At 41.0% G+C, this 24,043-nt stretch overlaps 2 protein-coding genes across 3 annotated transcripts in view; one reads left to right on the top strand and one right to left on the bottom strand.

Annotated features, from left to right (window-relative positions):
• The window catches only part of trpn1 (transient receptor potential cation channel, subfamily N, member 1), a 44,398-nt gene extending 34,817 nt beyond the window's left edge, over positions 1-9,581 (bottom strand). For both annotated transcript variants that reach the window (XM_041249172.1, XM_041249173.1), the window contains exons 1-2: positions 9,174-9,581; positions 8,376-8,477 (exon numbers count right to left, since the gene is read on the bottom strand). In XM_041249172.1, coding sequence (XP_041105106.1) covers positions 8,376-8,477; positions 9,174-9,323 — 252 coding nt within the window. In that variant the 5' untranslated portion in view covers positions 9,324-9,581. The remainder of the gene's footprint in view (positions 1-8,375; positions 8,478-9,173) is intronic.
• Positions 9,582-15,463: 5,882 nt separating this feature from the next.
• On the top strand, positions 15,464-22,308 carry cfap20 (cilia and flagella associated protein 20). The gene is made up of 6 exons (XM_041249171.1): positions 15,464-15,996; positions 17,184-17,263; positions 18,138-18,249; positions 21,324-21,512; positions 21,836-21,946; positions 22,138-22,308. The coding sequence occupies exons 1-6, from the start codon at positions 15,913-15,915 to the stop codon at positions 22,141-22,143; spliced, it is 582 nt and encodes a 193-aa protein (XP_041105105.1). The 5' UTR covers positions 15,464-15,912; the 3' UTR covers positions 22,144-22,308.
• Positions 22,309-24,043: the final 1,735 nt, after the last annotated feature.

Genomic DNA, 24,043 nt, shown 5'->3' with positions numbered 1-24,043 from the left:
ATGTGAGACATATCATCACCACGCTACTCAATATGCATGTTTTCATGCACAGCAATGCTGAAAATGCTGTGGACAGGCGCTCAATCCAGGCTTCTGAGTCGTAGCCGTCAGTGTAGCTAGCCAGAGAGGGTTTAAGACAACACACAATTATAACCCTCACTCCTTCCGCTCACACGAGAGACCTTGAGAAAACCCCAACCTCCAGAGAGACCTCAGCACGCCTCCGATAACCATCACTGAAACTCCAAAGTGACCTCAGCACGCCTCCAATAACCATCACTGAAACTCCAGAGTGACCGCAGCACGCCTCCGATAACCAACACTGAAATCAGAGCGACCTCTGCACGCCTCCGATAACCATCACTGAAACCAGAGTGACCTCAGCATGCCTCCGATAACCATCACTGAAACCAGCGTGACCTCAGCACGCCTCCGATAATCATTACTGAAACTCCAGAGTGACCTCAGCACGCCTCCGATAACCATCACTGAAACCTGACCTCAGCACGCCTCCGATAACCATCACTGAAACCAGAGTGACCTCAGCACGCCTCCGATAACCATCACTGAAACCAGAGTGACCTCAGCACGCCTCCGATAACCATCACTGAAACCAGAGTGACCTCAGCACGCCTCCGATAACCATCACTGAAACCAGAGTGACCTCAGCACGCCTCCGATAATCATTACTGAAACTCCAGAGTGACCTCAGCACGCCTCCGATAACCATCACTGAAACCAGAGTGACCTCAGCACGCCTCCGATAATCATTACTGAAACTCCAGTGACCTCAGCACGCCTCCGATAACCATCACTGAAACCAGAGTGACGCACTCCGATAACCATCACTGAAACCAGAGTGACCTCAGCACGCCTCCGATAACCATCCTGAAACTCCAGAGTGACCTCAGCACGCCTCCGATAACCATCACTGAAACCAGAGTGACCTCAGCACGCCTCCGATAATCATTACTGAAACTCCAGAGTGACCTCAGTGACCTCAGCACCTCCTCCGATAACCATTACTGAAACCAGAGTGACCTCAGCACGCCTCCGATAACCATCACTGAAACCAGAGTGACCTCAGCACGCCTCCGATAACCATCACTGAAACCAGAGTGACCTCAGCACGCCTCCGATAACCATTACTGAAACCAGAGTGACCTCAGCACGCCTCCGATAATCATTACTGAAACTCCAGAGTGACCTCAGCACGCCTCCGATAACCATTACTGAAACCAGAGTGACCTCAGCACGCCTCCGATAACCATGAAACTTCAGAGTACTGAAACCATTACAGAGTGACCTCAGCACGCCTCCGATAACCATCACTGAAACCAGAGTGACCTCAGCACGCCTCCGATAACCATCACTGAAACCAGAGTGACCTCAGCACGCCTCCGATAACCATCACTGAAACTCAGAGTGACCTCAGCACGCCTCCGATAACCATCACTGAAACCAGAGTGACCTCAGCACGCCTCCGATAATCATCACTGAAACCAGAGTGACCTCAGCACGCCTCCGATAACCATCACTGAAACCAGAGTGACCTCAGCACGCCTCCGATAACCATCACTGAAACCAGAGTGACCTCAGCACGCCTCCGATAACCATCACTGAAACCAGAGTGACCTCAGCACGCCTCCGATAACCATCACTGAAACCAGAGTGACCTCAGCACGCCTCCGATAACCATCACTGAAACCAGAGTGACCTCAGCACGCCTCCGATAACCATCACTGAAACCAGAGTGACCTCAGCACGCCTCCGATAACCATCACTGAAACCAGAGTGACCTCAGCACGCCTCCGATAACCATCACTGAAACCAGAGTGACCTCAGCACGCCTCCGATAACCATCACTGAAACCAGAGTGACCTCAGCACGCCTCCGATAACCATTACTGAAACCAGAGTGACCTCAGCACGCCTCCGATAACCATCACTGAAACCAGAGTGACCTCAGCACGCCTCCGATAACCATCACTGAAACTCCAGAGTGACCTCAGCACGCCTCCGATAACCATCACTGAAACCCAGAGTGACCTCAGCACGCCTCCGATAACCATCACTGAAACCAGAGTGACCTCAGCACGCCTCCGATAACCATCACTGAAACCAGAGTGACCTCAGCACGCCTCCGATAACCATCACTGAAACCAGAGTGACCTCAGCACGCCTCCGATAACCATCACTGAAACCAGAGTGACCTCAGCACGCCTCCGATAACCATCACTGAAACCAGAGTGACCTCAGCACGCCTCCGATAACCATCACTGAAACCAGAGTGACCTCAGCACGCCTCCGATAACCATCACTGAAACCAGAGTGACCTCAGCACGCCTCCGATAACCATCACTGAAACCAGAGTGACCTCAGCACGCCTCCGATAACCATCACTGAAACCAGAGTGACCTCAGCACGCCTCCGATAACCATCACTGAAACCAGAGTGACCTCAGCACGCCTCCGATAACCATCACTGAAACCAGAGTGACCTCAGCATGCCTCCGATAACCATCACTGAAACCAGAGCGACCTCAGCACGCCTCCGATAACCATCACTGAAACTCCAGAGTGACCTCAGCACGCCTCCGATAACCATCACTGAAACCAGAGTGACCTCAGCACGCCTCCGATAACCATCACTGAAACCAGAGTGACCTCAGCACGCCTCCGATAACCATCACTGAAACCAGAGTGACCTCAGCACGCCTCCGATAACCATCACTGAAACCAGAGTGACCTCAGCACGCCTCCGATAACCATCACTGAAACCAGAGTGACCTCAGCACGCCTCCGATAACCATCACTGAAACCAGAGTGACCTCAGCACGCCTCCGATAACCATCACTGAAACCAGAGCGACCTCAGCACGCCTCCGATAACCATCACTGAAACCAGAGCGACCTCAGCACGCCTCCGATAACCATCACTGAAACCAGAGTGACCTCAGCACGCCTCCGATAACCATCACTGAAACCAGAGTGACCTCAGCACGCCTCCGATAACCATCACTGAAACCAGAGTGACCTCAGCACGCCTCCGATAACCATCACTGAAACCAGAGTGACCTCAGCACGCCTCCGATAACCATCACTGAAACCAGAGTGACCTCAGCACGCCTCCGATAACCATCACTGAAACCAGAGTGACCTCAGCACGCCTCCGATAACCATCACTGAAACCAGAGTGACCTCAGCACGCCTCCGATAACATTACAAACTTCAGAGTGACACTGAAACCAGAGTGACCTCAGCACGCCTCCGATAACCATCACTGAAACCAGAGTGACCTCAGCACGCCTCCGATAACCATCACTGAAACCAGAGTGACCTCAGCACGCCTCCGATAACCATCACTGAAACCAGAGTGACCTCAGCACGCCTCCGATAACCATCACTGAAACTCCAGAGTGACCTCAGCACGCCTCCGATAACCATCACTGAAACCAGAGTGACCTCAGCACGCCTCCGATAACCATCACTGAAACTCCAGAGTGACCTCAGCACGCCTCCGATAACCATCACTGAAACCAGAGTGACCTCAGCACGCCTCCGATAACCATCACTGAAACCAGAGTGACCTCAGCACGCCTCCGATAACCATCACTGAAACCAGAGTGACCTCAGCACGCCTCCGATAACCATTACTGAAACTCCAGAGTGACCTCAGCACGCCTCCGATAACCATCACTGAAACCAGAGTGACCTCAGCACGCCTCCGATAACCATCACTGAAACCAGAGTGACCTCAGCACGCCTCCGATAACCATCACTGAAACCAGAGTGACCTCAGCACGCCTCCGATAACCATCACTGAAACCAGAGTGACCTCAGCACGCCTCCGATAACCATCACTGAAACCAGAGTGACCTCAGCACGCCTCCGATAACCATCACTGAAACCAGAGTGACCTCAGCACGCCTCCGATAACCATCACTGAAACCAGAGTGACCTCAGCACGCCTCCGATAACCATCACTGAAACCAGAGTGACCTCAGCACGCCTCCGATAACCATCATGAAACCAGAGTGACTGAAACCATCACTGAAACCAGAGTGACCTCAGCACGCCTCCGATAACCATCACTGAAACCAGAGTGACCTCAGCACGCCTCCGATAATCATTACTGAAATTCAAGCCTGACTTTCTGAAGCACCTGTGCACTGGTGCAGTGAACCAGCATGCAGCCTCTTAAGTCTCTCTCTCACGCTCTAGCGTGCCTGGCGTAAGGCCCAGCCCGTGGGTAATGGGCCAGCAAGATGTGCTCAGTGTAAGTCAACAACCACAGACAGTCTGTCTCTCTGTCTATTATTATCACAAACAATGAATCTTATTTCTAAGATATTATAAATCCAATGGTGATTGCTGTGTCAGTTACTAATGTCTAGCAAGCGAGTGTCTTAACCACAATGCAAAAGAGCCAGGCTCGTCTGCATTTGTGGTTTTAGAACTTTTAACCTCCTTTTATCTCACCAACCGGGGACACAATCTGTAATGGCAGAGCATCACACAACACTGCCTGTTACATACACAGCTACACCTGTAGCTTGTATCTCCCTAATACTGTAGAATCAATCAAAAACTCTTCACCAGCATCCCCAGCCAGTTTGTCATTGAGTTTCACAATCTTAAATCTTCGACGTGAGTGACTCAGGAGTTAATAAGTGCTGACCGCTATTTTAAAATCCATTTTATTACCTCTCATTAGCTTTATTTATATCATTACTGCTTCCTTTTTTTTCTTTTACTGTACAGATTTCTTTTGGTTTATATGCTTTCTTTTTTTTTTTTTTTTTACAATCATTCCATTAATTTTCCTGTCACTTGAAAGTGGATTGTTAATTTTGAATTTCATGTCAACAGAACACAGCTGAGGGCTGCTAGGAGTGAAGGATGCTTTCAAAATAATTTAACCCCTTCAAACAAACCTCTGACAAAGTGATCTACTGAATACCATTCAACTCATACAGCAGTGTGCACACGTATTACAACACCTCACTGCTTCTGTGGTTTTGATTTGTTGTGCCTATAAAATCAAACCATTGGAACTGGAAATCTGGGAAAGCATCAATATAGGGAAATTAGTAATTGTCTAATTTAATTGATGACGTTAAGCCAGACATGCAATTAATTTAAAATAGTAAGAGAAAAGGAACACATAGCCACAAATGGTACCATGCATGAGACTTTTTAGGAGTTGTTTAAGATGCCTAATTAAAGCACAAAACGGTCTAACATTTTCACACGAGTGCCTATTGTTTCTATATCCCTGATTACTGACTGAAAATTGAAATGGTCACACCCAGAGGTTTCCCGCAGGTAGGTATATAAAGGTATATAAATGACACATCTTGAGGAGTTCTAATACATGTGCACACTACTGTACATGACTCACTGCTGCATGATTCTGTTCAGCTGTGCACAGTCATCCAGGACTGAGCAGCCTCACTGAGCCCCTCCGGGTGCTTGTTTGAGTAGCTGAATAACCCTCCACTCATTCCTTGAGAAGGGGCTTGCACTTGAACAAACTCAGGGGGTGGTCCAGTCATCTTGCAAGTGCAGGCAATAACAACTGCTGGAACTGTGCACACTCGGGGAAATAAGGACAGCAGTTACAGTCTGTTCAGAGACAGCAGAGCTCTTAATTGCATGGAGTGGTTGAAAAAAAAAAACATTCTTCTATACTATAGTATAGAAGAATAAGTCTTTGGCTCCCACAAAACAAAAGAAAAAAATAATCTTCCCAAACTTTTTTTTCTTCTTTTTTTTCTTTCTTTAATACAAAAAGAAGGTGTTTATGCCAGACAGGAAAGGGCCTTGTTATTGTGACCACAGTGACGTTAGTTGTCGAGGGCAACAGACAGAGTTATACAGCACATTGCACTGTTTAAAATTCATTTACAACCACTGAAGACCCAAGAAGAAATATTTTGATTTTGTTTGGGGTTCTGAGTCATGTCCCTCATAAAAGTCTGGTACATTTTGGGTAGGCAGTATTAAGCAATGCTTACAATGTTTAACATGGGGTTAGCAACAATTGATAATAAAACAAAAACATATTTATTTTATTAGTTTTGGGAAGGTTCAAAAATTCCCAACCTAACACATACTCCACCCAACCTTGTCACTAACCAGCTGGCTGCTTCCCTTAACGGTGGAGCTGCTAGTCCCTCAGTCACTATGGCCCTTTTCTCCACTAACCCAGAACTAATTACAGGATGAATCACCACAGGAAATAAAAACATTCCGTTTTTTTTTTAAATCAAATACACTGAGGTAATATAATGAAACAAGTAATAAAAAAAACATAATTAATACCAAGAATAAACTACATTTATGTAAATGTTCCTTCAGTGGGAATACTGTTGTTGTCTGGAAGGCCGCTGTATGACACACAAGCTCAGACTGGTGCATGGGTTTGCAGTGCATGTGTTTAAAATCATGACTTACATGTCTATGGGACTGCTGCTGAGCAACAAACAAGGGCTCCTTTTCATTCTGAGACAGGGACCAATATTTAGTAGCACTGGGACACTGTCATGTTATGGTTGTCTTGAAGCTCGTAAAGGGGCTACTGGGTGAGTAAAGCGGTCCCAAGCTTCATCAGCTGGAATGCTGGTCCGGACTATGTCTTGTGAATGAGCAGGTGGGGTGTACAATGATTAATCTGACCTAAATTATTAAAATTGCATTTCCAATCAATAAAAGAAAAAGAAAACAACAACAACATCAATGGAGTGAACATACAATCATATCTCGAAATGCTGATCTCCCAAACCGTTTTATTTTGTGGGTTGTGCAATGACTGGTTCATGTCAGTGTGTGGGTCGTGGTCTGCAGTGCCCTCAGAACCTTGCTGGTTCAGATTCTGGCTCTGTCCATCTTGGCTGAGGGCCCATGGCGAGCACTGACTATGACTGCATGTGGTATGATACATTTATATTAACTGCACGCACACCATCCACTGTACATATCTGTATATTGTACAAAAAAACCCACATAAACGTGAATGAATAGTCAAAGACATGAATAATAAGTCATATAAATCACACCGAAATATACAACACAAATTTATACACCGTCAGTGCATCAGCTAGCTTAGCATTTATCGTGACAAGCAGGGCCAAAATAATTATTCTGTTAAGAATTTTGCACAGGAAGCAGGGAAAGCACTAGCTGCGGTAGAATCTCCCACTACCAGTTCTTAATAAAATCCCTCCTAATCTCAGTCAGCAGATTTGTGTTGAATATGAAGTTAACCAAGCACTATATACAACATTACATATAGACCTACATTGTAGCAAACTAAAACCGAAACATGTATATAAAAATTAAATTGTGTTTACATATAGTATACGATTTTATATCATTCAAGCCAGGATGTTGGAATATCTTATAGGTGTACATTTGTGTAATCTGAGTTCTAGTTAACGAGATTTGACTGCATAAACAAACCTTATGGGCACTGATTAAAGATGTATAGAAGCAGCACTCTATACCTAGAGTTTACTCAAAATACCAAAAAAGCTTGTTGTATCCATTCTTTACTACTAGCGTGTAGCCTCTCAGAGTAGTTATCATTGTAGGCTGTCCTGCAGTATCTACAGTGCATGCTGTTGCAACTGGCAATCTTTAAAATTATATTTTGTGTGGTCTCAGTGGTGTTTAAGTCTGGCCAAGTGCTCAAGCGTCTAATGCTCCAAGCACCGCCTTTCACAATCACTAAATTCAGCTCCACAGTTTTGTTTCCTTCTTCCTAGGACATCAGCAACAACAGGGTATGCGCATCTCAAAGAGAGAGGATTTACCAGCAGTATTTCTATTTAAAGGTCAGTGCTACTGAATTCAGACTTCTTTATGGTTCTCTGCACCTCGCTGCTTTTTCTAGCAGTGTATGACCTTTTCCTCAAGGAGCACAAGCCCCCCCCAGCCTCCCTTAGCCCCCTCCCTCCTTGTAGGAACAACTTATTGGCATTCCTGACATGTGCGGGGAAGGAAAATGAAAACGGATTAGCTCTTAAGAGTGCTTCCAGGAATTCATTTTTTGCCCAATTATAAACGGTTTTGTTAGACAGCCTTTACAGGTAATGAAAAAAAAAGACTTAACAGACTGCTAAAAATCTAGATTCCTAACCGCCAGCCACTGTGCTGCTGACTGTCAGGACCCTGTAGCTTGAGTCACAACTAAAAGGGTAAATAGCTCCAAATGTCATTTTAACTGTTTTTCTTATTTTATGGCATTTGCAGTTAAATACGAGCTGTTCTTGTGGTCTTATCTTTTGATTTCTGATGCTCTTTTAAGAGTCGGGACATTTCACTGCTTGCTTAGCGTGATGGACAGGTCTCTGTTGTTTTTGCGTGTCACTTACCTTTGTTCGATCGGTTAGGTTCACTCCTAGCTCCAGCAATCTCTCCACTATCGACAGCCGGTTCTCTTTGACTGCAATCATCAACGGGGTCAAACCTGACTCCTAAAAAACATTAAAAGAAATACTGAATATTGCCTATCCTGCAAAAAATCTTAATATACTCATGTACATGCATACCCAGTCTTGCACTCCAAAAGACAGCCTTGGGAATATGTTGCAAAGTGCAACACTGGAGTTAATGTAGGATTCTCTCTACAAGGGACTTGGTAACTGTACCAGAAACCTTGGTCTATATGGCCAGACCCCCATCGCACAATATCAATTGCCATCGATCTCAGGCTTTGCTGGATTCTTTTTTAATTTGCACTCCCAAGATGTAAGGAAGCTGGTTGTGAACTCAGGACCTACTGTACTGACTTCTAAAACCAGTCCCACCGAACATATAAAGCAGCACCAGCTGCCTGATGCTGCTTTATATGTTCACTTGCAATTTGCAATACTTAAATGCTTGATCTAAGAATTTGTTGTTTTATGTTATATTTTAAATTGTTCTTCAAAATAAACGGCCCAATGTACAGCTGTCGTTACTCTGTAACTGTTTTTAAATATTGGTATATTTCAACAGAGTACTGTACACCACGGGTTTATTTTAAATACATACTGTTTATAAAAAGTTAGGGAAATTAGTAAGCAAGTAGGTAAGAAATACATTTTAAAAAAGCAATGATAAAATATAAAAGCAGAACTAACAGAATGATTATGTAGCACTGTAATGTAACATTGATTTAAAGTACTCACTTCATCAATGTGTGAGATTTCAGGGCCCCCCTTTTCAATGCCTTTAAGCGTCAGCTCAAGCGCGATCCATTCTCCCCTGCTCGCCAGTAAAAGCACTCGGTCACTTGAAGTCACAGTGGATCCAGAACTCACAGAGCTGCTCTCTGGCATGTTTTTTTCTGCTTTGTTTTACTCCGTTTTGGAGAGAAAGCAACCTTCAGATGTCTCTGTTTTAAACACCATCCCCACCGGAATAAATGCGTTTTGATTTCACTTTATCAGTCAGCCAGTTACTGTTGGTATGCTGCGTTTTAGAGTTTCAGATGAGTTTAAAGATAGTTCGTTTCCTTCCACCCGCCAATTCCCTCTGTGATTAATGTCAATTCCACTGTCCTGGTGGGAGTTAAGACTGGAGAGCTCGCCGTTCATTTCGCTATTTATCCAGCCTCTGCCAATGAGGGACCCTAGAGCCGCTGGTTAAACCTTTTAAACTCCGCCTTTGCATCCCCGTTACCGTGGAAATCAAGTGCCTGCGTATCTTTACTCATTTTATAATTGGCAGTTTATTTTAACACTATACAGACGGTCTAGTAAAGTTTTCTGAAATAGGTGCCTATTTCAATGTACTTATTGAGCACACTGTATATTGTGCTGCTGGTGTCTAGTTCAATGCACACATTGAGCACACTGTATATTGTGCTGCTGGTGTCTAGTTCAATGCACACATTGAGCACACTGTATATTGTGCTGCTGGTGTCTAGTTCAATGCACACATTGAGCACACTGTATATTGTGCTGCTGGTGTCTAGTTCAATGCACACATTGAGCACACTGTATATTGTGCTGCTGGTGTCTAGTTCAATGCACACATTGAGCACACTGTATATTGTGCTGCTGGTGTCTAGTTCAATGCACACATTGAGCACACTGTATATTGTGCTGCTGGTGTCTAGTTCAATGCACACATTGAGCACACTGTATATTGTGCTGCTGGTGTCTAGTTCAATGCACACATTGAGCACACTGTATATTGTGCTGCTGGTGTCTAGTTTAAGTTCAATGCAGTCAACTTATGCCTAAATAATGAGCACACTGTATATTGTGCTGCTGGTGTCTAGTTCAATGCTGAGCAGCACGCACACACTGAGCACACTGTATATTGTGCTGCTGGTGTCTAGTTCAATGCACACACTGAGCACACTGTATATTGTGCTGCTGGTGTCTAGTTCAATGCACACATTGAGCACACTGTATATTGTGCTGCTGGTGTCTAGTTCAATGCACACATCACACTGTATATTGTGCTGCTGGTGTCTAGTTCTGCACACATCACACTGTATATTGTGCTGCTGGTGTCTAGTTCAATGCACACATTGAGCACACTGTATATTGTGCTGCTGGTGTCTAGTTCAATCTTGAGCTGTATATTGTGCTGCTGGTGTCTAGTTCAATGCACACATTGAGCATGTATATTGTGCTGCTGGTGTCTAGTTCTATCTGTATATTGTGCTGCTGGTGTCTATTCTGCACACATAGCACACTGTATATTGTGCTGCTGGTGTCTAGTTCAATGCACACATTGAGCACGCTGTATATTGTGCTTGTCTAGTTCAATGCACACATTGAGCACGCTGTATATTGTGCTGCTGGTGTCTAGTCTATCTGTATATTGTGCTGCTGGTGTCTAGTTCAATGCACACATTGAGCACACTGTATATTGTGCTGCTGGTGTCTAGTTCAATGCACACATTGAGCACACTGTATATTGTGCTGCTGGTGTCTAGTTCAATGCACACATTGAGCACACTGTATATTGTGCTGCTGGTGTCTAGTTCAATGCACACATTGAGCACAAATATTGTGCTGCTGGTGTCTAGTTCAAAAGAACTAGTTCAATGCACACATTGAGCACACTGTATATTTGCTGCTGGTGTCTAGTTCTGCACACATTGAGCACATCTTATTGTGGCAGTTCGCTTGAAAAAAAAACAAAAACAAAGAAATACTTTTCTATTTGCATGTTCAGCATATTAAAAACGTATCGTCACAATAAACTTTTTTTTTATTATTTTTTTATTTTTTTGTATATCTCATACCTGCACCAGCACGGTTTTATCCTATTCTTTAGACATATTAAAATACAATGTTCATATAAAAATAAAGTATTGAAAGACAATAAATAAATAAATAAATAGTGATTTGATGACAGACTTAACAAAGACAGTACTTTCCCTCTGTTACCATTGTGTACACTTGGCCATTCAATGGGCCTTCTGTAGTCCGTTTACTGTTCAATTGTCTTTGACATTCCTTGGAGAAATGTCAGGGCCACCAGCCATCTTCCTGTTTCCTCAGCTGTGTTTTATCACACAGAACTGCTGGAAGAGGGAAACCATTTAGAAGGTCTATTGTAGGTGGGAAAGTAAATTACTTCAATCTAAATTATATTATACATTTCATGGTACCAACTTGCTTTTGCTCAGGACTTCTGCATTTATACAACAGCTCAGCTTTTCTTTACTGTCTCAACTGTGCTTTTCACAAAAGATATGAATAAAAATGAAGTCTGGTTCATACATTATGTCATGGTTTGTAGCGATTCCATTTTTTGTATCGATGGGGAGCTGGCTGTCATGACTTAGCCTCCTCCCTAATACCCCAGTAAAGGCAGACCAGCTGCGGATCATGCTACAGACTTTCTCTGAGCGATGCTTTGTCGGCTTGTTCCATCTTAAATTGGTCCAATGTCAGACAGACTTCAAATCTACTATATACTAAGTAAGCTGCTATATACACTAAATATATGGGTTTGAGGAGTGAATTATATCAATGTGCCACAGCCATCTGGGGGCTCTCCTGCCACTTTGGTTGCTTCGGTACTCCCATTTGTGATGCCCTACAGTGCTGGAGGCAGTGGCACACACTGTTCAACATCTTCAGCTGTTGTTCCTTTCAGAATACATGTGCTGACAAGTACAATACTGTACTGCAAAATATTCACAAACCTCAAGGCAAGGCATGCGTTCTGAAAATTCTAAGACAAGTTTTCTTTAAATACACTGCAGTAAAGCAGTACTGTTTTCTATGAAGGATATTACTTTGTTGCAAAAATGATCTGTAGGCTACCAATGATTATTAGATTTTCTGTTATGGATATCCATTCACAGAATTGCCACAAGACACAGCAGTAGCTCCCCTGTGTTACAGTGCTCACGATGAGCTAGTAAGTTGGTTATGAAGAAAGCCCTCACAACATAATGGTAATCATTTCCAATTATGCTGTGCAATAACCTGGGTCTGTTGCACATTCCTGTAGAAAATGATTTGTATTTAGGCTATCAAAGCACTGTAATTCAATCAAGAGGGAGAGAAAACTGAAGTTACAGAACTGTGCATCACGTTTTATTGCTCAAAAGACAGATGCAATGAAATATGAATCCCATTACCTTTATTTGATTTCACCATCGAACCATATTGATTGAGTTGGCATTGTGAAATGGTCAAAGAAACCTGAATTGAGTGAGTTCTGGTCGTCTCCATTTGGTTCAAAGTAGAATAATATCACTATCAAAAAAGTCCTAACAGACCAGTTAGAGCTCAGTAAATAAGCACACTATGGAATTAGGACTGTGAATGTGAAAGATCAGAAGTGTATAGAAGGGTGACACAGGGTTAGGAGAAATTATAAGAAGGCATTGGGAAACCTTGGAACCTATATTGCAGGACTGTGGGATTTATGTTCTGAAGTATTGCTAGTTGCACATTGAACTGTATTATTGTCTACAATTGTTGAGAGCAGCGTTAGTGGAGGACAAAGAACCAAGAACCAGACAGAGCGTTAGCATGGCAGAGACAGACAGACTGACCCAGAGGGAGGAGACCCAGCAAAGCAAAGGGCCGGGTGACCAGGGGAGTATATTGAAACGGGCAGAGCATCAGCATTGCAGAGACAGACAGACAGACTGACCCAGAGGGAGGAGACCCAGCAGAGCAAAGGGCTGTGTGACCAGGGGAGTATATTGCTTTCACTACCAATTGTATGCAAACAAGTGTTGCTGTGCTGAAAAGGACAATTGCTGCTGTATACATGCATGTGGTGTGCTCTTTGGCCCTAGCTATTCTTCTGGACGTGCTGCTGGGACGCAAGGGAGTGAACACGGCCCTGGGCAATGCAGGGGACCTGGAGGTTGCCACACCTCAAGGCCGGGTTAATGTGCCTTTAAGTCAAGTGTCAGTAGCCACATGCATAAAGGACATTAGCCGTAGAGGTGGAGCGAGAAAAAAACTGATAGTGACTGTGGCCAAGGAACTACATAACTCAGGGACGTGCATCCCTCCCTTTCCTTTTCAGGTAGAGGCAGTGTGTCGGAAGGGAGCTGAGCGACCAGCAGGGAGGTTATATGGGGACTGGTGAAACTATTTATTGTTCTTAGTGAGGGGTATAGGTTTTTGAATTGTATGCACTTATTCACTTTAGGTGTTGAGGTAGCTGAGAGAAGTTTTTCTGTTCTATTTTAATTAGAATAATGGGTGGATGTTACATCACTGTTTTGTAGTCATTTATTTCTTATGGTGGTCTATATTTCTGTGTTTGTGGGTACACTATTTAGCCATTTAAGGATTTAGACTGGAGGATATTTAATATACTGTTTGTCAATTTTAACTTGTTTGAACAATAAAGAATTATAATTTTATTTTATGGTCTGTGTGGTCTGTTGTTTTGTATCATTTTGTCTTTATTTTTTTATTCCTTCACATTATCTAGCATCAAGGTATTTTTAACAGAAACATTCAACATGAATACTTACACCCAAAACTGAATATGAAGCAGATAGGGTATCTAGTTAGTAATGGTTGGATTGAGAGTGAAGTTGGGTAGCTGTGATCTGGTTGACAGGAGGCCTGGTGAATACAGCTCCTTGTAAACTGATCATTACGTGAGATCATACTTCCATTATAACTCAACCATATATAATGTTTTTATGCTTTATAATGAATCAGTGGTCTACAGTTACAGATTTGTAACATTTTTATAAATGAATTATTATAGATGCTGTTTCTTAACATAATACATGGCAACTTAAGGCTAATTGTCCCTGCTCTTTAAAAAACAAAGCTGCAACAACTCCCCCACTGATTAAAATAAATAAATAAATAATGTACTAGAGTTTTATTGCTGTTATTTTTTTCAGATTAATTTGTTAATGTTTTGAACTGTTTTCTGTTATGTGCCTTGTAAGGCACTGTATAAGTAGTTTGATTTGATAATGAGGAATCAGTTACTCTCCTTGCTTGCTAACAGATTCATGGGTTGGAGAGGAGCAGCTGTATCCAGGAGTCTCTATGCAGCAGTGCTATGTTCTCAGTAACAAACCTCGCTTGTTTGCACAGGTTGATTAAATTGGGGTCCATTGAACAGCCTGGCTCTCTGTTTGTATTGCCTTTGTGTGTGCATAACCCAGTAAAACTGAACCGTTTAGTAAAGGTCTGTGTTGCAGTTGCGCTAGAAAAGAAATGTCAATCCTATATGGACAAGGTGGAGGAGCAGAGCATTCTGAACAGGCAGGTGCATAGTGACTGCACCAGACAGGGAGAGATATTGAAACCTGAAAACTATGATGTGAAAATAAATTGTGAGAACAGACACTTCAAAAACATACAATCATTCAGTACAAACTTTCCTGGTTCTTAACTTGATCTGGTTAAGAAGTGCTTTTAATAATAATAATAATAATAATAATAATAATAATATACAGCTGTACTGACATATCGAATTGTGTTTCCTCTTGGAATTGAAGACCACTGTTACAGTAACACCTCTATTAGCGCAGTATGATGACTGTTGTTGCTATAGTTACAGTTCTGCAGATTAGCAACTAACAAGAATCAAATTTAAAAATCCGTTCAAATTAAACCGAGCTGCCTGGGACTGGGATCTCTCTTGCAAAGGCACGGACCACTTGAACCGATTAAGCAGATTTGTGTTACTATGACTACCTCAGTGCGTAAACAAATCAAGAGCCCGATGTGATAAAGGAACCCGCGCAGTGTTTCAAAGCAACTTAAAATACAGACGAGGGCTCACACATGCAACTATGACTAGTTGTCTGCTGCTGGCGGAGAATTTAAATTAGACACGGGTTTGTATAGGAAAAGCAGTTACGTAACTTGTTTTAGAGGGTAAATCAATGCATGGTTGAGCATATAAAATTGTTAGAAATAATAATAATAATAATAATAATAATTATTATTATTATTATTATTATTATTATTATTATTATTATTATTATTATTTATTTGTCTTACAATTTGAGGTGACGCGCTATAGTCAACACCACACAAAGTGCAATATTGTAATTTATCGAGTTTTTTTCTGGTTGAGATTTCTAGTGGATGTTTTTTTACTGTATTCAGTATGTAATTAATTTGAGATTTTGAACTGTATTTAAAAATTCCGTCCTGTTTTTTTTTTTCAAGAATATCGTCTGTCAGAGCCAGAATACATTTCAGTGTTATACAGCTTCTTTTACTTATTTAATTTCATACCGCAGCGGAACTGATTATTTTCTGCATTTTGAGTGTTTGATTCTACCCGGAGGTTGTTTTGAAGAGTGAAGAAGGTGGCAGTTTTTTTCTGAATGTGATGTAGTTGTTTGTTTGAAACTAGGTTAACATATAATAAAAAATAATTAAACAAAACAGTACATTAAGCCGTCTTGTGTATATTTTAAATACATTATAAAAGAAGAAGAAATAAGAGATGTTTAAAAACACGTTCCAGAGTGGGTTTCTGTCTATCCTGTACAGCATCGGTAGCAAACCTCTTCAGATCTGGGACAAAAAGGTAGGAACAAAAATACCGAACGATACGATTTTAGCGGTAGGAATGCATGTTTAATATTGCTGAGGTAGAAATATAGTTTTCCTTAGACTGCCGGGAGTCTGCCAGTAGTTATGGCGAATATTGTCATGTATTTGATGCAAAGAACATGCCAGCGTGTTCAGCGGGACAGTTCAGGCTGTTTCAACTCACAACCCAATGCATTCTGGTACATTTGACCTGTTTCAGGTACCATTCTTTCCTTTAAGAGAAGCAGGACTACGCTTACCAGAATGCCCTGTGTTGTGAGTTGAAAAGCCTGAGCTGTCCCAAACTGTCCCGCTGAACACTGAGCCATATGGTCACCATAACTGTACTGCAGTGCAATTAAAATTTTCATTGAAGACAGAAACCAAACAAATTTCTGTTATTGTACTGTACTGCTTACTATAGTATTGCACTGTGCTTACTGTAATAGTGTAGCACTGTACTGCTTACTGTAATAGTACTGTACTGCTTACTGTAATAGTACTGTACTGCTTACTGTAATAGTACTGTACTGCTTACTGTAATAGTGTAGCACTGCACTGCTTACTGTAATAGTACTGTACTGCTTACTGTAATAGTACTATACTGTTTACTGTACTAGTACTGTACTGCTTACTATAGTACTGTACTGCTTACTATAGTACTGCACTGCTTACTGTAATAGTATAGCACTGTACTGCTTACTGTAATAGCACTGCACTGCTTACTGTAATAGTGTAGCATTATACTGTTTACTGTAATAGTATAGCACCATACTGCTTACTGTAATAGTGTATGTAGCACTGTACTGCTTACTGTAATAGTGTAGCATTATACTGTTTACTGTAATAGTATAGCACCATACTGCTTACTGTAATAGTGTATGTAGCACTGTACTGCTTACTGTAATAGTATTTGGGGCAGTTCTGCACCCACACCTTGTAAAGGTGTGTGTGGTATATATATATATATATATATATATATATATATATATATATATTTTATACTTAATATTGAATTACTGATTAACTGAACCAGATTGTGTTATTTGGTCAAATTCTGTTATGCTAGAATTCTGTGATGCCAGAGGAAGCATTTGTTTGTTAAATATTTTCCTTCCCAAACTATTAAATGCATCGCCTTTGCATTTGAATCTGACGTCTCTTATATCACTACATGTTCAGGTGAGAAATGGACACATTAAAAGGATAACGGACAGTGACATCCAGTCGCTGGTTTTGGAGGTTGAAGGCACAAATGTCAGGTGAGTGTAGTTGTCAAAAAACAGTACAGATGGTTTGGCTCCTTTCTTTCCTTTTTCTTTCTGTCAAATAACATCATGAACAAAATACTTGTTAAAGCATGGTTTCAACTACACTAAAGCATTTTATGAATCTGAATCATGGATCACATAAAACATGTGATTTGTCCTGACATTTACTATTGCTCCATCGGAACCGTGTGCATCAAAATCTGAATGATTTTAAGCGTATTATTGCAGAGAAAGTACACACACTTTTAAATGTACAGTAGTGTGCAAATTTACTAGACCCCCCCCCCACTGCTTGTGCATATTTAATCAAACCACCGTAACAGAATCTTGGAAAATTGTCAAAATAGGGAAATTAGTGATTGTCTAATTTAATTGATGGCGTTAATAGGTCACACATGCAATTCATTTCAAATAGTGAGATAAATGAAACACAGAGCCACAAATGGTAAAATGCATGAAACTTTTTAGAAGTTCTTTAAGAGGACTAATTAAAGCACAAAGTGGTCTAACAATTTCACACATGAGTGTCTATTGTTTGTATATCACTGATTTACTCACTGAAAATTGAAATTCTCACACCTTGAGGTTTTCAGGCAGGTACGTATCTGAAGGTTATAAATGACAAATCTTGAGGTGTCTAATAATTTTGCACACTACTTTTTTTTTTATTGCATGTTAGGAAGTTTTGAAAGATTTAATTTCCCACAAAGCTGTGTACCACATTAGCTCCACCTGACATGTTCTGAATTGTTTCCAGTCTAACCTAAAAACCCTCAGCAGCATGTGTATTTTTTGTTGGTTACTAAGATACAGAAATGACAGTATGGGTTTATGTATTTATTTATTTATTTATTTATTTTTTCAGCACTACGTATATCACATGTCCAGCAGATCCAAAGAAGACACTTGGTATCAAGCTTCCATTCCTGGTCATGATTATCAAGAACTTAAAGAAGTATTTCACATTTGAAGTCCAGGTAAGGTTTACATTTGTATAACCAGCTTTTGATGTGCTTTCAGCTGAATTATACTTGTTGGTTACTCTTAAAAGACTGCCTTTAAAGACTGCCTTTTTAATCAAGCAGTGTTGTCACGAGGAATTTTTCACAGCATGGCGGTGGGAGCAGCAGGGGGTGGGGCCTGGGCCGGTGCCGGGGCGGGGCAAGAAACGGAGATCCTCGCAGCTCACAGCAGGGGAGGCAGGACAAGTCATGCACATGCTTATGCTTTGTGGAAGTAGTTGTCAGCATGTATAATATTCTATATCTATGGTTGTCAGTAGATAGATGCAGAGGCTGTGTCATAGGATGACGTACTTCCTAGCAACGCATGGACGCCATCCTGTGGAGGGGAAAGCAATACTGGCAGCACATTCAACGTGTGCTGGTAGATGAGTCAATACAGACTGTTTAGTTTGATTTAATTTTGCCAAATGAAAGCTCTTTAGCGTCATCACGTAACATATCCATGCCACAAACAGGTGGACAGAGGCTCTAATAGAAACAATCAGCAGACAGAGCTGCTTGTAAAAAACAAAAAAACAAAACAAAACAAAAAAACCCCACATGGCATCCAAAAGGAAAAAAACAAATTGTACAGACCAATTACCAGAATGGAATAGCAGTCACCCATGCACACAACTAAAACATGACCATGATACTACTAGTCACAGGGAGTGAAGATGCCATGGTTTCAAACATACGTTTTTTTAAACACAGTAGTGGCTGTACAATCCTACCAATATTAATCACATTAGTACAATGTTGTGTAACTGGAGCTGCGGTTGGTCAGGGAGGCATTAATATTGTAGCATTCCGGGGTGAAAACGGAGGCAGATGACCGCAGCAAGATCTCATTCAAGTTTTATTGAGAAGGTCAGCAAACCACAGCACAGCCCACAGCAGCGTACAAGCTGCCCCTTTATACCCCAAAACCCAGTGAAAACATGTAACATTTAGACATAACAAGACACGTTACTAGACAACATTCACAAGCACACTGGGACCACGACTCATTCACGTGGGACTAAGTTTGGCATTTATTAAATGGGAATCAGAGTTATAGTGCAAATTAAATATAAGAACATAAGAACATAAGAAAGTTTACAAACGAGAGGCCATCTTGCTCGTTTGGTTGTTAGTAGCTTATTGATCCCAAAATCTCATCAAGCAGCTTCTTGAAGGATCCCAGGGTGTCAGCTTCAACAACATTACTGGGGAGTTGATTCAAGACCCTCACAATTCTCTGTGTAAAAAAGTGCCTCCTATTTTCATATTTATGTGTATTGTAAATGGTAGGTTATGGCATTATATGGCAAATATGTAGGTGTTTTCAGATAAAATGCACGTCTTTTTGCCTTGCTGAAACAGTATGTTAAGTGGCTAAAGTTTTTCCAGTGTGACTAAAATATGTTAAGTTACTTGTTACTTTTGAGGCATAAGCAATTAGGAAATAACACTTACTACCCAGGAACAGAAATTGTGTTACATAGTATTATTATTTTTTGGCCGTTACGCAAACTGAAAACACAGCGTAGCGGCCTGATTACACCGTCATTTTTCCAGTTAACAATGTAACGGCCCGTTACGCTTAACAGCGCTGGCGAAAACCCTGACTCGTATTCAGTCTGGAGTAGTTGGGGTACGGTTTTGTTATTAATCTTACACTAGCAGACCACATTGTAAACAATCATCAATTTAGGGATTAGGCTGAAAAATAATGGAAGCATCTAAACTGGCTTTTCTGATCTACATTTTTACCGAAATCCTCCTCTTCAAATGTTTCTTTTTTTTGTAAAGGCGAATTTCGAGCATGAAGCCCTTTGTGTTCAGTGAATCCCAAAGTTTTTAGTGTGTCCATATCAATTTAAGGTTATTTACGTAATGCCAGAGTTAGAACTGGGGAAACCCTGGGCATGATCCAGCACACCATATCAATGCAGTACACATACATCCTTATTGCTATGCAAGTGGCAGAGTACCAAACCCTCATTTGTGCAACAGAGCATACTACACACACTACTATACGATTGACAGCAACACCCACACTGTTTAAATAGCCGATTCAATCACACCTGACCGAATCATATATCTAGCAATGCTATATCCCCTTCAGTCACTGGGTGCACAATATGTACCCTGTTAAGTTTCATCTCTAAGAATCTCTGTTGTAATGCATATTTTTTTATGGCAGGGCAACACCATAGAGTTCACACAAGCTGTTTTAACATTTCTCAAAGTTAAATAAATTAGTCAGTGTACGGGATATAAGACAAATCAGTCATGAATCAGTTACATTTTTAAAAAGGACTGTTGCACATCAGTCAAGAATTTGAGCCTCGTACAGTGGAATCGAACAGTGTTAGTTAGCTTAAGCCAGCCAGTACAAAACCTTTTAATTGTAGTTTGGAATTTTACTTGTGATATCAAGTATGCAAAATTTTGGCAAGCCTTTCTAATTGAACCTCCTGCACGAATTTGCTTTGTATGTCGACCCACTTGTGTTGCTTTTTTTTTTTTTTTTTTTATATGGCTGATGGTTTAACTCTTTCTTGACTGTTTTTGCACATGTTAAATCTGCTGCTCGGATATCATTGGCAGGTGTTAAGTGGCTCACCGATGTGAGTCTTTGTGATGGGATGGATTAACCCAGATTGTATTCTAATTCTTTATTATTAGTAAGGATGAAATAGGTATTTGTGCATATTTACAGGGCACAGCAGTCTTACTTTCTTCTGATCTAGCAAATAGCTCTAATAAACTTGTTTTATGCTTGACCTGGCACCTTCCTGTACTCTTATCACTCCTGGTCACTTCTAAGTTCCTGCTTTTCGTTTATAATTATATCTAATCATGCAGTGAACGCATCCAACATTATATATCTTCCAATTAAAAATACACAGTTATACAAGTTCCAAGTTTTTTTTTTTTTTATCAGTTAAAGGCTAGACATTGCTGTGACTTACAGCTGCTGGCTAACACAGGGGAATAAGTACATTATTAAACGCAGCTTGCAGCAGCATTGCATTGAATGCACTGTCTTGTATTTCCAGGTGCTGGATGACAAGAACGTCAGACGCCGTTTTCGGGCGAGTAACTACCAGAGCACCACCCGGGTGAAGCCGTTCATCTGCACCATGCCCATGCGACTGGATGACGGCTGGAACCAGATCCAGTTCAACCTGTCTGATTTCACACGCCGGGCGTACGGGACCAACTACATTGAGACCCTCCGAGTGCAGGTGAGCAAGGGGTCAGCCACAGGGGTCGGTGGTGCTGTTGTTACAGAACTTCATTTATCTCCTGGCGTTTAAGGAAATGTAATGAATAAAGATGTCATGGAATAAATGTGAAGCCAGTGTTGGAGTGAGCTCTGTTGGTGTTAGTCTAGTTTTCCTAGTGGACTCGCATTGCAAGCTGCTTTGTTACCGGCGTTTTGGGAAAAGTTAAAGATTAGATGGTCTTTGTTGATTATCATTTTAAACCCATGGGTGAAGCATGTTGGAGGGATAGTGTTTTAAAGGCGCTCTTGTAGTGATAGCGTTTTCTTTGTTTTTTCTTTCAGATTCATGCAAACTGTCGTATTCGAAGAGTGTATTTCTCAGACAGACTGTACTCGGAAGATGAGCTTCCAGCAGAATTCAAACTTTACTTACCCGTCCAGAATAAAGCAAAGGTAAGCCATTCGTTACCAAGGTAACATGCTAGAGTTATAGGCAGATCTTGATCAGCACTAATCTTGGACTAACTTAGGAAACACTAAAATTCTTGATGTAGGCTTAATACTTTCTTTTCTTATGTTGTGTTGTGTTATGTACCACACAGGGATGGATAGAAAAATCTGTTTTTTTTTTTCTTTTCTTGCAGCAATGAAGTCAGCAGTTTCAACCCAGATGTTAAATATTTACCTTTAGATCCTGCACTAGAATGAGATAAGAACAGTCTCTTATACAGTCAGTTTTTTTACTACTGATACCTTAATTTGTGACCCACGTGATTGCCTCTGTATTCAGCAATTAAAGATGTTTATATAACAAACCATCACTGAGGACTTCTTTATTTCTTATATTTAGAAAATGTTGTAAGTGGCCATTCTTTCAAGTTACGATTTTTATTTTTATATTAAATTAATGTAGTCTGTTGCATTGTGCTGTCCACATCACAAAACCGTTATTTCTGCATAAGGCCCAGGACTCAATAGGCAAGGCAGCAGAGCTGACTAACTTTGAAGACAGATTGAGGACACTCAAGTTAACACATTGAAGAATTTCCCTCCCAGGATTTTATAAAGCTTAAAAAAAAAACATTAACAAATTAATAAACCTTATTTGTGCTCTGGATTTATTGAAGGCAAGTGCCGAATGAGAAGATAGGGTTTCTTAATTTTCAGGTTTTAATGAGTCATTTCAAAGTGATTTCTTAACCCTCCCCCCTCTTTTCATTACTTTCAAATGCAATACATTTTTTTAATTTGAGTTACAGGTGCCATTTGATAGTTGTGTACAAACCCAAAGTGTCACTTTGAAATAAAAATGAAGAATCCTGTTCCAGTTGTAAGGTACACATACCCTGTGGGTATAGAGAAAAACAGATTTTCCATTTAGTAGACCAATTTCTTATACCTTATAGCAGAGGTGACCGGACCGTTCAAGTACGGCTCCCAGTGAAATGCTGGGTGGCGCACACTTTGTGGCTCAAATGAACTTAATAAACAAAGAGTAATAGACAAAAACAGAGAGAAAAAGCGAAAACATGAGTTTATTTGTTTTCTGTATTCATTTATGTTTTTTATTCTTCTCTTCAGTTTCTTTGAGCCTGCATTTTCACTACAAGGACATTCAGTCACTTGATAACTTTCAACATCGTTCGCTGGCACAGGCGTATTTCGATCACCTCGAGTGTAAGCTGGATGTGCAGTTGAAAGTTTATTTCATAATTAAGTACTTGTTTGTTTCGTGGTCTCATCTGCGACAAACCGCTTACACACTAGTCTGTACAAGAGCAACCTCAAATGCCATTCTGAAACAGATCACAGCACATTTTCATCTGAGTATCCTCCTGGATCAGACAGACAGGCCTCTTTAAAAGCAGGCCTCATCCGTCAGCTGATGCTCCTTTTGGCCTTCAATAAAAAAGCTGATGTAATGACTCAAGACTTTTGTAAGGCATGGAATATCACTCACGTCAAACGTCCTTATTCCGATGAATGAATCTTTTTAAAATTGGCAGCGTTGGCGCTAGACTAGAGAATGCATGTTTACATGTTTATATTGCAGGTCTGAAATTTATTACATTTACAAATCTTGCATAACGTCATGAGCAGGTACTGTAATCCGTTTAAAAAAAAAAAAAAGTGCATTTGTCATCCACAAAGCTCTCAAAGGTATTTACTACATGCAGCAAAAAAGCTATGTTATTTATTTGGTTTTAAGCCCATCATTCAGATCTTCAAGAGCTTATCAAAAAGAATCCTTACAAAAATATGTCTGGTGTTTTTGGTGAAATCAGCGCAGTTGTCGTATTTTGCTTCATAATAACTGAATATATTTGAAGTGCGTAATACACAGTATAAACAGAAATAATGGAACACACCAGTGTTACATTTAAAGTTTAATAAACTGTAAATCACCATTACAACAATTACATACAAACTGTAAAGCTCTGCAATGTTCTCTCCCTTGTTTTTGTGTATTTTGCTGCAGACAAGAGATAACTACTGCACAGACCAAGATTCCCTTATAATGTCTGAGAGAATTACACATTTTTAAACACT

The sequence above is a fragment of the Polyodon spathula genome, chromosome 4 (assembly GCF_017654505.1).
Source record: "Polyodon spathula isolate WHYD16114869_AA chromosome 4, ASM1765450v1, whole genome shotgun sequence".
In the NCBI taxonomy this organism is placed as follows: domain Eukaryota; kingdom Metazoa; phylum Chordata; class Actinopteri; order Acipenseriformes; family Polyodontidae; genus Polyodon; species Polyodon spathula.
Note: the sequence above shows the minus strand (reverse complement) of the source record. Positions and strands in the feature narration are given on the sequence as shown.